Source organism: Marmota marmota, unplaced genomic scaffold, assembly GCF_001458135.2.
Source record: "Marmota marmota marmota unplaced genomic scaffold, marMar, whole genome shotgun sequence".
In the NCBI taxonomy this organism is placed as follows: domain Eukaryota; kingdom Metazoa; phylum Chordata; class Mammalia; order Rodentia; family Sciuridae; genus Marmota; species Marmota marmota.
The window spans coordinates 16,355,946-16,370,606 of record NW_026000016.1 but is presented as its reverse complement, the minus strand read 5'-3'; the positions used below and the strand labels follow the sequence as shown (position 1 = coordinate 16,370,606).

Below are 14,661 nucleotides of genomic sequence, written 5' to 3'. Positions count from 1 at the left end.
ATTCAAGATTGAAAACATGCTATAGTATGTTTTCTCTCTTTCTCTTTTTCCATATACATGCATACACATATGCATATATATTTACACACATATATTTATGTAAAAAACATATAATACAAATAAACAAAATATATGAGGGTAGATATATAGGTGTGAGTGTGTATATATATATATATATATATATATATATATATACATAATAATTTAGACCTTATTTTGGTACTTTTTTATACTGTACAGGAAAATTTTTAAGCTTAAATTTCACAAGGTTAACAAAATTTTGTTTCCCACAACACAAATAGTAGGAAGGAGTCTTATCTCTTTAGTGGAATAAATACTAAAAGAACAGTGTAATTGAAACAGAGAGCTCCCGAACTTCCTCAACAAAAGTTGAGGAAGAATAAATATCTTCCTCATGCTGAGGTCAGATGCCAAGGAAATTAAAACTGATACATTCTCTGGCTAAGCATAGCCTCGCAAAATCTACATATGTGTCACCTGACTTTTATTTGTATAAACTTTAACCATTTATGTGGGACTGGTGGAGAAACAATCAAGCTGCTTCTCCCAGTTTGATCTAAGTGCATAAAATTTACTTTTCCTTTTTCTATCCTGTGCTTATTTCTTACTCAGGCAGATGGCTGGATTAGGTCAGCTAGGGTCCAGGCAGGCTAGGTGTCCACCCTGGCATTTTCACACTTATTAGGTTTTTTGTGTCTTAGTAGAAGGGTCTGTGCCTGCCAGGCAGGGAAGTACTTGGGGGCTGGTGTGGTTAAAAGAAGGGATTTGTATAAAGGGGGAAAACATAGATTAGGTAAGAAGTAAAGGACAGTGGCTTTGTGTACAACCAGACAGAGGGGGCATAAATGAGCCTAGCATTTTAGGAGGGTCCTGAGGAGGCCAGCCTGCAAGAAGAAAACATCCTTCCCTTCCCTTCCTGCTATCTTTTGTATCTGTGACCATGTTGCCATTAAAACTCCAAAAGCTAAGGAGTGAGGAGAATTAACAACTGAAACCAATTTTGTTTGTCATTCACTGCAACAGTAATTAGAATAGTTTGGAATATAATATATATTTTCTGTCTTCCTCAGAAAATGGTTTCTATGTCATTGAGATAGAGAGAGAGTAGGATGCCAAGAACATACTTATATTCACACATACTCCATGATCCTAGAAAATAATAATCCTTTAAATATTCAGCCTCTATATTACCAAATCATGCTCTCAGTAGATATCCTTAGGAATAGCAATCCCCAGGTCAGACTCAGCAAAATCCCATTAGTCCACTCACCATAAGTACCTCCAAACATAAAATGACAAGGCAAAATAGTTTGTTATGGATACAAAAACAACTTTTAAGATGAACCTCCAGGACTGGAGGTATAGCTTAGTGCTACAGTACTTGCCTAACGTGTGGGGAGCTCTGGGTTCCATCTCCAGCACTACAAAACACACACACACACACACACACACACAGGAACCCAAAGACCTTTTTTTTTTTTTTAACCAACCTCTCATTCCCACTCTAGTCACCAGAGATAAGAGTTCAAATGTCTGTTGTATACACATTAGGTAAAAGAAAGAAAAGGGTAGGGGAGAGGAAAAGCGAGAAAGTTTCATGGGTTTGGGGGTTTCATGTAAAAATGTTCCCATGTCTGAGTCATATTGCCATGTCAAAGCACTTTCTAAATGGCTAAGTAGTCCTAGCTACCTGGGAGGCTGAGGTAGGAGGATCAAGAACAGCCTGGGACACACAGCAAGATCCCATCTCAAAAACAAATGCAAACAAACAACAGAAAAAGCACTCTTTCATAAAAGAGTGTGTTTGAAAAAAAAAAAAGAATTCATAATCTTTACTATTAATTATCTACAGTTAGAAAATAAATGGCTGTCTTAAATCTACTTTGGTAGGAACTATTCTACTTAAGTCTAGGACAATTTTTCAACAGAATTCTGTTACCCTGAAAAATCCAGAATAGGACCCACCTGAAAACCATAAAGTAATCGCTGAAAAATTAATGAATATATTTTTGACCAGTAGTAAGAAATAAAAAAGGCAATAAAACGTTGAAAAATGGATTTGACTGACCTATACAGTTGGCTGGTATGTAACACCACTGTCCCAAACTGACTAGCTGTCCCAAACTGACTAGCTAGGATAGATTAAGTCAGCACCTTTAAAATGACTATTTTGTAGGCAAATCAAGCATTTACTGTCACCTACTTAGAAGTCAAAATTCTTATTGCTTTTGTTAATATTTTAATTATCCTTAACAGGTTCCTATTGTTATTTGGTAATGACAAAACAAATAAAATTTAAATTTTTATTATATATTTAAAATATTAGAATGTTTTAAATTTTTTAAATTTAATTTTATACTTTAAAGATATATTTCATTTCACATGTAAAATATTAAAATATTTTAAAATAAAATTTTTATTTTTAAAAATAAAATGTATGAAAACAAATTTTATGTAAAAATTTGCATACACTTATTTGCCTCTGGTGACACTTATTGTTTAACAGAAATACTAGGGAATGAGAAAACACAATGAAAATCTCTTTGCAACAGTTTATTTGATTTATTATTTAACATTTAATTAAATCATGGTTATAAATATCTTGGATTGTCAGTGTACTGGAGAATTGGGTCCCAATCTGTTTTCTTTTCCCAAGAGAACATAGACAAATGACATTATCATAATAATACAAATCTGATGTGTGTTTCCAGTAGAGTGGTTAAAACTATACTCTTTTCTTTCTCACTCAAGAAAGCATATCAAAAGATTGAGTGAGAGTGATATAATGATGTTATTAAAGCGATACCTGTACATCTGTTGCTATCAATTACAAAGTTCTTGTGGTAGACCTCAAACTGCTCAAGACGTGTCACTAAGAGCCACTACACTAGAATACTCTCCTTCGCTCCTAGGGAGAGGGATGTGGAAAGGGAAAGGGACTTACATCCCCATTCTTTGGTGGAATAGTCAACTCCATGTACCCATGAGGAATGTATTGCTGACTGTAATCAAAGCAGGGTTTCTTCATGAGGTAATTTCTAACCGTTGAGTACGCTCCATCACATCCTACAATGAGGTCATAAGTGATGTCTTTGGGGACTTTTTCAGATCTGAAAAACAGAATGAATCATCACCATTCCCTTCCCCCCCACCACCACCACCACCACAAAAATAATCTGGTGAAAATGATGATGTACTTCTCTTAAGGTATGAAAAGTAGTAGATCAATGGGTAAATCAAAAAATTCACTTTCATGTGCCTAATGTAGAGCTTTGAGTTAGTAGATATAAAATTAAAGTGAAAACACTTATCCCAGTAATGGTTTTGCTTATGAGAATGAGAATAATAGACAAACGTACTGATTATTGAAGACCTGTTAGCCCATGAAAGTGTGACAAGGAGTTGGTTTCTCTGCATGAAGGAAGAGAATCTTGAGAAAAGGGTAAGGTGTTCCAAGTGCATGAATGAACAGTACTTTTATACATTCCAGATGTATAAATGAATGTATGAACAACTGCATGGATGTGATCAGGATTTTCTAGGATTAACAAGTTTGGCTTGAGCAAAGGGTATCAGAAGATAAGCTTAACACTAGAATACAGTTGTCCCTCTTTATTCCTCAGTGTTGGTTCCAGGATACCAAAATTTGCTGATTTCCTTATGTAAAATAGGGTGGGATTTACATATGACCAATGCACATCCTCCCATCTTCTTTAGTTCATCTCTGGATTACTTATAAAACCTAAAACAATGTAAATGCCATGTAAAGATTTGTGTTGTTTAGGGAATAATAACAAAAAAAAATGTCTGTACATGCTCAGTACAGATGCAATTTTTTTTTTCAGTTTTGATCTGAAATTGGCTGAATCTATGGATAAGGAGCCCATAGATTTGTAGGGATAATCTGTAAAATGTCAAATGTATGGAGGGGAGAAAAAAAATCAGGATGCAAAGATAAAAGGTTTAAATACTTACTGCAAAGGGAAAAATAAATTTTTCCAGTAGAAGGATAATGTATTAAGAGTGGTAATTTAAGAAAACTCACTTAAGAAAATTTGAAGTGGAGGCAAAATACAGGTAATAGCAATAGCTCACATGTGCAGGATGAGAGCAGGACACTGCTGGGCAGCAGGAAGAAGGAATTCAGACCTGCAAGTCAGTGGGGTGCAAGACAGACTGCAGTGTGTTTACAGTTTTAATGGGTAAAAATAGGAAAAAGGTCACATCAAGAATAGTTCTAATTATGTTGGTAATGATACCAAGGAAGACAGGAATGGGAAAGGTTTGGGGAGAAATAGATGATTAAGACATGGATTATTTGAAATAATGGCAAGATGCACCTGTGGTTGAGAAATTAACATTCATTGATTAGGACTTTAATAAGGATTGAGAATTTGAAAACAGAGGCCTGGACTAGAGATGCTCATTTTAAATCCACATCGTTTTATGAGTGGTTGTGGAAGTCATGAGTGGGGATCCCAAGAATGAGCTACCATGCTTAGAATAGTAGAAAAAATACAGTCAGCCAAGGTGAGGCAGAGAAAGAGTACCCAGAAAGAGGACAGAAGAAACAGGGTAGCCAGGGTCACCTATTTCCAGGAAAGAGAGAGTTGGAAGCAGAGTGGTCTCCAGTGTTAAAGACTATAGGAAGATGAGACAGCATGAAAATCAAGACAAATCACTGGTGCTGGTATTCAGTAGGCACCCAGAGGCTATTTTCAATCTAAAATTTCTTGAGTCTAGAAACTGTGTGAATTACCCTTTTAGTAATCATTTAACTCTTTCAAAAGAGACAAAGAACAAAGTTTACAGATACAAATCTCCATTCCAGGCCTCCACCCCTCCACCTTCTAGCAGTCAAGAACTTGCCCCATTGATTACCCAAGCACTGTGACCATCCCTTCCTCGAGACTGCACTTTACCAGCTTGTGGCCAAAATGCACTTTCACATTGGGGTGTTTCTCAACAGCTGAGGAAACAAAGAAGGGAAATTGAACAGACATTTCAATTGCTTCACTTGATCAAATTGAATTTTAATCATTTTCTGGGAAGAATATAATATATTTATTCTTAACAATGTAAAACAAATTTGTTAAAATGGTAGTTCAACAAATTTTGGCAAATTCAAAATAAAAATCAGTTATACTCACAGTTTTTAAAAATATGGAGCTCAGTGGTAGAGGGCTTGCCTAGCATGCACAAGGTCCTGGGTTATATTCCCAGCACAACACCCACACATACACATGTACACACACACAATTGCATTTCTGCAAACTCTTGCATTCCAGTAATTGTTAGTGCCCTGCCCTTGTAAAGAAACAGGCATCATATTTCAAAAGTTAGCTCCAATTTAAGGTTTTATTATGATTAGAGATATTCAGCCAAACTCCTTTCCTCATATTATACATGTCTTGCTATCTCTTTTTAGCAAGTCCTCTGGACTTCTAATTCAAATTGTCACAAGTATAGACTATTGATTTGTTGTTAAGTTTTTTTTTTTTTCTGGAATCAAACACTGGCATATTGCCAGGCCTGGTGGCACATGCTTTTAATTCCAGTAACTTGGAAGGCTGAGGCAGAAGAATCCCAAGTTTGAGGCCAGCCTAAGCAACTTAGTAAGACCTTGTCTGAAAATAAAAAATAAAAAAGGTTGGGGTATAACTTAGTGATAGTGAGTTCAATCCCTAGGGCTGGGGTTTGGGGGAGGGGGAACCACTGGAATTGTTAGGAGGGAAAAAGGTGTAAGGAGTAAGAAGCTTTGAAACATATAAGGAGGGAAAAGAGCAAAAAAGTTTTGAAATACGGTTGAATAAATAGTTTTATTGCTTTTTTTTCTTTGCTTGGTAATAATCTATAAAACAGAGTGAATTTTATTTTCTGAACTAACAATCAAATTTTATTACAGTAGTCCAATAGTGATTTTTGACCCTATTAATGCTCGTGAATAGAAGATCTATAAGTAGGCTATCTGTTGTTTTTAAAAGTACAAATCAGAATACAGGTATTAGAGCTGGAATAAATCTTGGAGATGACTTAGTTCAAAACCCTTCATCTTAGAGTACTCAGAATCCTGGAAGAAAAGGTAAAATCCTTGAGTTCACACATAATAAAAATTTAAGTACAAGTCCATCAAATTGTATACATTAATTATGTACTGGTTTTTGGATGTCAAAAATTAAATTAAAATTACTGAATTTGAAAAAAATTAGAGGAAATGAGATACGGGTTTCTGACTTCCAACTCAATATTCCTAATTTATCTCTCCATTTCATCTCAGTCTGTCTTCTTCCGCCGCGTTTTGTTGGATTTGTTTTAAGGTCCGAAGATTTTAGGAGTCTTGAATATCAGATTGGAAGTTTGTGAATATTTAAATATAAGAGTTGCTAAGCCAAAGAAATTTATCTATGTATATAAAAAAATCTTCTGGTAAATAACTTGACAGAAATCAGAGTTTACCTGATAGCCGAGAAGCCATTTTACAAATATGAAGGGTGTTCATAGAATAAACTTTTTTTTTACTAATTTAATTTTCTACACAAATTTATAGCATTGTGCAACTCAAATTTTTCCACCAAACACTGGTTTTGGATATGATCCTTAAAAAAAAAAAAAAAAAAAAAAAACCGGTTCTGCAGTCAAAGATGTAGAGAAATACTGAACACTCTGGCTCCCTTGAGCTGTCCTGTGCTGGTCCCCAGTCACATGAAATATGCTTGGAATGTGGCTAGTCCAAATTGAGATATGTTGCATGCCCTGGATTTTGACAACTTAATATATATGTACATACATATGCATACAGCAATAAAAATAGCTCATGAATAATTTATATTGATTATACATTGAAATGAAAATATTTTAAACATCTTAGGTTTATATATTTTATTAAAGGTCAGGGGATGTTGCCCAGTGGCATGCAAAACCCTGGCTTCAATTCCTAGCATTAAAATATACATATACAGTAAGTATTATTAAATTTTATTTCACTCGTTTTTAATATTTTTTAAGTGTTATTTATGTAAAGCTGCAAATTACACCTGTGGTTGATATTTGTGGCCCCAGCTGCTTTAGAAAGTCCACAGTGCTAACTGGTATAATAAAGGCCCTGAGAAATACTGCAAGTAAAGAAAAGCCAGTTTCAACAGGCTTGATGAAGGATTTAATCACACTTCCTGATCACACATTCTTTTTCTGTCTTGTTTTGCTTAACAATTAATAACATTCCAGAGAACAGTGAACCATGAAACAATCCTGCATGAAATGTTGATGCAGGGATACAATTTAGCTGCAATCCTTTCCAACAGGAGGTTGTTTAGTTAGAGAGAAATGAGCATGTTTAATTGGCTGAATATGTATGGTTCACACATCTTATGCCTTGCAAAGAAATGCAGAATTTTATATGCCAAGTGAAGATTGAGTTAAGAGAATCAGCATTCATTTTATTAATATATTCATTGTGTTTATAAACTATGTCCTGTGCACCACTAGATTGTACTTTCCCCATGTTTTAGCGCCTTAGTATTAGCAGGTGTTTCATTGATATTAGAGGCGGAAACTGAGTAATTAAAAGCATGGACTTTGGAATAAACAGACTCAAGTTCAAATCCAGATTCTACTACTTATTAACAGTGTAACCTAATATCTCTAAGCCTCCATTTCACCATCTATAAAATTGAGATTAAAAAATAATTCCTATCTCACATAGTTGTTGACAGAGTTATATAAATCAATGCACATAAGCCTGATGCTTCGAAGAATGTTTATTATTATTTTTATCTTAGTAAAGCTAGAGATTTCTGTAAAGAGGTTGTCTTAGGTCTACTATACTGCTAAAAACTGGCTTGCAGTTTATTTGCTTTCTTAGGTTCATTATGAATACATCTCACCAAGCAGTCCCACCTTACTCACCTATCTATCCAAAAGATAGTCCGCTAAATTTAATTAAAGGAATGGAATTAAGAATTCCATGCACTGTTTCCAAAGTTCCTGATGAATTAGCTAGAATGATTCCCCCAAATCATTCAATTGAATCTCTTCAATTCTTCAATCCATTTCACTTCATTTCATTTCATTTCAATTAATTCAATTCATCCTGACAGACATGTTACAAACTCTCTGTGAGGGGACTGTAGGGAAGCAAAGACAGATCATGTTGAGCCTCTGCCCCCTGAAGACGGGAGGTTGCTGGACTACATCAAGAGGAATTGGTTTAAAAGAGAAGAAATTCTTAAGCGTCTTGTGTTTCTGGAGATGAATCTGTTTAGTACAAATACTGAAGAGAAGAAACTATAATGATCTATGCTTAAAGTTAGTAAAGGCCAAAAGGTGCATGGGGTATGATTGGATTGGTTATCCAAACTACAAATTTAATTTATAATCCAGTGACTTTTCCATTAATGAGCAAGCCTTTTTAGTTACTCAAATTAGAAACCTCAGGGTTATATTGTACGCGTTCCTCTTTCTCAGCCTCCTCTATCCCTTATCTCTTTTGGTCTCCTACAAATATCATTAATCTACACCCTCCCCTCCAACATGTTGCTTAACCAGGCCCTGTTTTTTCATTCAGGGATATGACAATGCCCTCAAGATTGCAACCCTCTCTCAGCCTCCACACTGCTTCTTGTCTTTCTGAAATGTACATCTAATCATGTCACTTTGCAAAATTGACCATTCTGTTGTCCCTTTTTTTAAAAAAAAAAAATATTTATTTTTTAGTTGTACATAATACCTTTATTTATTTATTTTTATGTGGTGTTGAGGATCGAACCCAGGGCCTTGCATGTGTGAAGCAAGTGCTCTACCGCTGAGCACAACCCCAGCCCCCTGTTGTCCCTTTTGACTGTGAGTTCTTCATCAAGAGTGAGCACTCATTCATGCTAGTGCCTAAGAGACAACAGGAATTTGCACAATGAACAAATAGTTTTCTTTAAATAATTGATAAGAGCAAAAAGAGACACTGAAGGTTGCATTACTTCTACTTTTCAAGGACATTAAAATGTACATAACCTTTCTCTTTATAACCCATAAAAAGCAATAGTAAGAAAAATCCCCCAAAATCATGTGACAAGATGAGTGTGCTGTCCTCAACCTGGTAAATAAAAGCATCGGACTTACCAGTCAGTAGATCCTTGTTTAAGTTTTCTCTGCTTATGGAAAGAATATACTGCAAGAGAAACAGAGTAGAAACTGTTTCTACAGACTAGAAAATATAATTCTAAGTTACTCAGCAAAAGGAAATTTTTATCATTTAGCATAGGTTGCAAGCTTAGTTTTATAACCATTGAGTTGAGTGATCTTTTAAAAAAGCACTTTAACCAAATACATGTACTAATACATGCCCAAGTTTTAACTAGGATTTTTTTCAAAGTTTGATTAAAAACTAAATCCTTCTCTTGTAGGTACAAGAAATATTATTTCACTAAGGTAATTTCACTTTAACAATGAGTCATAAATGAAATATTTTCATCTTAGGTAACTAAATTTAGCTGTTGGGACACTTCAGTAATAATAGCATCACTAGAAGAAATGTAAAGACTACCGTAGGCTTTCATGTGAATATAAAAATTGTGTGTGTGTATGTGTGTGTGTGTGTGTGTGTGTACGTATGTGTTAGATTTGGTTGTGGTGAGGCTGGAGGTTGGCAGAGACAGGATTAAACCTCACTGGAACATATGTTGGTTATTTCTGATTTCATAGGAAAATTCAGCAGGGTTGACAGTCCCATGAGACAAGGTAGGCACAGTGCCTAGGACCCTCAACACTTTAAGGCAACTGTTAAAGTGTTTTAATTTTAGATTAGTTTAGAAACAGAAGGAAAAAATAAAGTAAGTACAATAATAAATATATAGTAACAAATTCAGCTTGGTTTATATTCATCTTTATATAATGCACTTATAAAATCTATTTTTTAATATTTATTATTTTATATAGAAGTACCTACTTAGAGCCTATGCTAACTACAATGTATCCTTGGAATTAAGGTAAATCTATTGCTTTAAATATTTAAAGCATATAATTTTTCTTGAGATGTCACAATATTTTTAACACATAAATATTAATTTATGTATCTGTAGCTTATCCCAAAGTAAAAGTTTTACATTAACAACTGAATCTAAACTTTTGTAAAATAAGTTGGTCATACCACAGTGGTAATGATGATGGAGGAGTTTCCTGTCTTTGCTGTAAATTAAAATGAACCTCTTCATTCTCTGCTGTATGGTTCTATTTTCTGGTCTTCTATGTCATTAATCAGTTTTTCAATGGAAACCAAATGTGTTGTTCAAAGTATGTCAAGAAACAGTCAAATTATGAAGATTCATTTACATTAATGTGGGGGAAAATCCTTTCCATGTTAGTTGTCAGGTTTGGTTGATGCTTGCATTATTTGAGAACTGACAGACACATCAGTGCTGCAGGGACACCAGTCTACCTCAGATCTTTGAATAGTATTGTGTTATAACTACCTATTCTGAAATGCTGATTTTTTGAAGAACAAATAAGAATAAATAAGTCAAGAGGTATAAGGTGGCTTTTGCAACCAAAAAGACACTACTAATAAAACATAGAAAAGTTAAAAAAAAAAGTCTCCTTTGGGAATTCATAAGACAATAGTTGTGGTGCTATTTCAAATATGTTAGGGAAAAAAAGTGTTTGCTTTCTCCATCCCCAGTTCCTTCAGAAAAGAACGCTTCATAATAAGGTGCAGGGTACCCTTTCTCTATTTTGAGCGTAGGGGCTTAGAAATATAAATTTGGGAGCGAGCTCAGATCTGTTCTGTATATTAGACAGTATTTTGACAGTTCCCAGGGCAATTTGGGAGGAAGGCGGCAAGATGCAGTCAGACAGGAAGAGTCTGAATGCTTCATGGGGAAAAGGACTAATGAACAAACAATAAAATACAGCTGGAAGAGGAAAGCCAGAGAAGGGGGTCAGAAAGGTTTTATAAGTCAGATTTTGCACATGGAAGATTTCTAAATTGTTTGTGTTCCTTGAACAAAGTGGTCCCTCCATGACACATAAATCAGCAGATTCACAGGCCTTTTGAGTAAGTGAAAGGGTGAATTTCAGGACTGGATTATTGTGGTACACAGCCAATATCACATGAGAGTCGGTGCCAAGTGGCAGAGGAAGCCAAGGAAAGGTAGGTTCCCTGGGAAGAAATCCTGGGTTCATGGAAATGGCTCTGTACTTTCACAGGCTGTGCAACTGAGTGGTTAATACCAACTTTATGTAGTTCTTACAGGCCAAGGAGGCCCCTATGTTAGAATGAGATATAATGATGCAAAAACTATAGGGAGAGGGGTGGCTGTAAATTTAGTATTAACTCAGTTCTTAAGAATCCAGAAGTAGCTGGAATGATGGGGGAAGGGACATTTCCTCCTTCTTAATAATACAGTAAAGGCCTCTAATACGGGAACTTTCACCAACACTTTTACCCTCTTGTGGATTTATTGTTCTCTTTTGTCTTTTCCTCTACCGCCCCCTCCCCACCACCCAATACACACACACTTCTCTCTACTCAAAGCGTGGTTTGTGGACCAGCAGCATCAACCCCAGCTGGCAGCTTCTTAGAACTGCAGAACCTCAGCCTCCACTCCATCCCTGCTGAATCACTCTGCATTTTAACAAGGTCCCAGGTGAGTCTGAGATCTACCTGCAACAGGAATTCTGCTTGGAACAATACGAACCTCACTGTGCTTAATAAGACAATCCTGGGTAACAATAAAGCAAGTTGGAATTTTTCTCTTGTTGATGTGTGTTTTAGTGCATTCATTCTATCTTGAGAAAACAAACTCAGAAGGCATAATTAGATGAAAATATATAGTTTCCACAGTTTTGTTTTTTGTTGTTGTTGTTGCTACTATGTGAAAAATAAGAAAAACACAAGGCAGGAAAATGAATTTTCATTCATAAACTCTTCATCACCATCTGGCGTCCGTTGTTTTAGAAATTATGGAGTACTGAAAGCATTTATGGTTCATTTTATACATTCTATTATAAGCAACTTTGGGGCAAGAAGGTTAGTTAGGGAAAGGCAACAGCATTATAAAACTCTCCAGAGTTGTTCTTGTCCATTATGACTGACAACAAATAACATACTAATTTTCTCTAATTGTAAAGGAACATGGGAGGGAAAGGGCATCCCAGGCAGCTGAACAGCAGGAGCAAAGCATAAAGACAAGAAATGGCCTAACAGTAAGAACAGTAATCATAATGAATTCTTTTTGAATGTGCATTATGGTCTGGGTCATGTTTTGAGCATCTCCTATGAATTAGCTTATTAACGAGTACATATGTTCCTGGAGTCTAGACTGAAGTGGGCAATGTCAAAGGTAGGGCTGGAGAGAAAAGGAGGAGCCAACCAGCAAAAGGCAGGTTTCATATGAGGCCTAGTTTTGATCAATGTGAAAATCATTATCTTCAGGGTAAACCCACCTGAGACTTTGTCCCATAGGGAATTGCTGATTTTCTTCCTGAAAGAAAGTGAATCATTCTTGCTCGCATGGGAACACCTTGGGATATAACCTGAAATGAGCCAGAAATAGTGATTTCAATTACTATAATATGACGTCATGCAAATAAGATAAACATTGAATTTAAAATGTAATTTTCAAATATTAATAACTACAAAGGACCCTTGAAACCCAGTATAATAACAACATATGCAGTGAAAACTGTTCCTGAAATTTTTAGTTGTTTTTTTTTCCAAGTTTAGATCTTTTAATTGACTGATCTGATCCAAACCAAACATCACAGATTAGGGAGAATGTTTTACAATTAAAGAGGTTAAGTGATTTCCTCATAATGACATAAAGGGACATCTTGAGGGGTAAAACTTGGGACTCTTGAAGTTTAGTGCAAAGGGTTTTCTTATGCAAGGCTATTGCTATTTGGATAACAACTGTAGGAATGCAAATAGCACTCATGTTTATTTATATGATCAATTCTAAGACACACTGTCTAGCTGTGGGTATAGTAGAATGCTTGCCTTGCACCTGTGAAGGCCTGAGTTTGATTCCTAGCACCACAGGTGAAAAAAGAAAGACATATTGTCAGTGGAAGTAATAGTATTATCAAGAAAAAAATATGCCACTTCTCTTTACATTTCCAAATTTCATGATAATCGGAGGTTACATAATAATAAGTCCATGTCGGGGAATTTTACTGTAGGTTCACAATCCCTTATTCAAACCATGGGGCTTGTTGGTTTCAGAGTTCAGGAGTTTTCAAATTTTAATCAGGTAGTATAAGGCACAAATGCTGCATATCATTTAACACTTCCTGGGTCTGGTGCATCATCTCAAAATCAAACACTATTTTTGTAGCAAAACATGTTATGATTTAGATATGAGATGTCCCCCAAAAGCTCATGTGTAAGACAGTGCAAGAATGTCCAGGGGTGAAATGATTAGTTTATGAGAGCTGTAACTTAATAGTGGATTAATCCACTGATACAGATTTTTGTTTTGTTTTAGCCCATGGGCATTTTAACACTCATAAATAACTGCGGTTAAATATTCAATTTCGTAGGATGCAAGTCCCTTAGAAAGACTTCTGTTGAAGAAAAAACAATTCCTCCTTGCAGAAGTTGTTTACTTGATGCTTATTATCCAAAACCTTTTACATTCAGTGACTAGACTTGTGCAAGAAGAGAGACTTCTTGAAAATTTATGTAAATGAAAGCATAAGGAATTGAATGGTTTATATCCAGCTTGACATAAAACAGTCTTATCTGTACCAAAGACCTTCTTGACAGAAGAAAATAACAAGAATGCAGAAACCCATAAACTTTATATCATCTCTTACATGGTATTTAGTCTTTTTAAATTTTAATTTGAACCAGCAGGTACACTAAAATTCTCTGGCAGCATATGCAACACAGAATGATGGTTAGCATTAGTCATCAAGTAAACATGAGGCTTTCCTGGCAAAGCATTACACAAACCTCCAGATTTAATGGTTGTACTGAGCAATAACCAATGTGGCTCCATGTGTGTCTAGAAGTCTTATTAGCAATAGCTGGGAGATTAACTCTATTACTAGTCAAGGACCAAAGCCTTTAGTGTTTCAAACTGAGCAATTTTACCAAGTGAAAGAAATTGGCTAATATTTTTTTACTGGAATTTGTTAGTAATTTTTGCAAGGATATAATTTTTTTTTAAAAAAATTGTTCAATGCATGAGGTAGGGATTTTAAAAACATTTTCAATAAGTGAAAAAAATGTAATAAAGACAATATATAGCCCAGTTACCATAAAATGTTTTTATTTGGCCCTTTACAGAAAGTTTGTAACCCCTGGCTAAAACGACAGAAAATAGTATGTCCAGTATATTACACCTTTCTTTTTTTTTTTTTAATTTTTTATTGTTGGTTGTTCAAAACATTACATAGTTCTTGACATATCATATTTCACACTTTGATTCAAGTGGGTTATGAACTCCCATTTTTACCCCATATACAGATTGCAGAATCACATCAGTTACACATCCATTGATTTACATATTGCCATACTAGTGTCTGTTGTGTTCTGCTGCCTTTCCTATCCTCTACTATCCCCCCTCCCCTCCCCTCCCCTCCTTCTCTGTCTACCCCCTCTACTGACATTCATTTGTCCCCCTTGTATTATTTTTCCCTTTCCCCTCA

At 35.3% G+C, this 14,661-nt stretch overlaps 1 protein-coding gene across 1 annotated transcript in view; it reads right to left on the bottom strand.

Annotated features, from left to right (window-relative positions):
* Kmo (kynurenine 3-monooxygenase) overlaps positions 1-14,661 on the bottom strand; it is a 48,964-nt gene that overhangs the window by 12,054 nt on the left and 22,249 nt on the right. Inside the window, exons 4-7 of the mRNA XM_015483537.2 lie at positions 12,454-12,543; positions 9,133-9,181; positions 4,903-4,990; positions 2,966-3,131 (exon numbers count right to left, since the gene is read on the bottom strand). Coding sequence (XP_015339023.1) covers positions 2,966-3,131; positions 4,903-4,990; positions 9,133-9,181; positions 12,454-12,543 — 393 coding nt within the window. The remainder of the gene's footprint in view (positions 1-2,965; positions 3,132-4,902; positions 4,991-9,132; positions 9,182-12,453; positions 12,544-14,661) is intronic.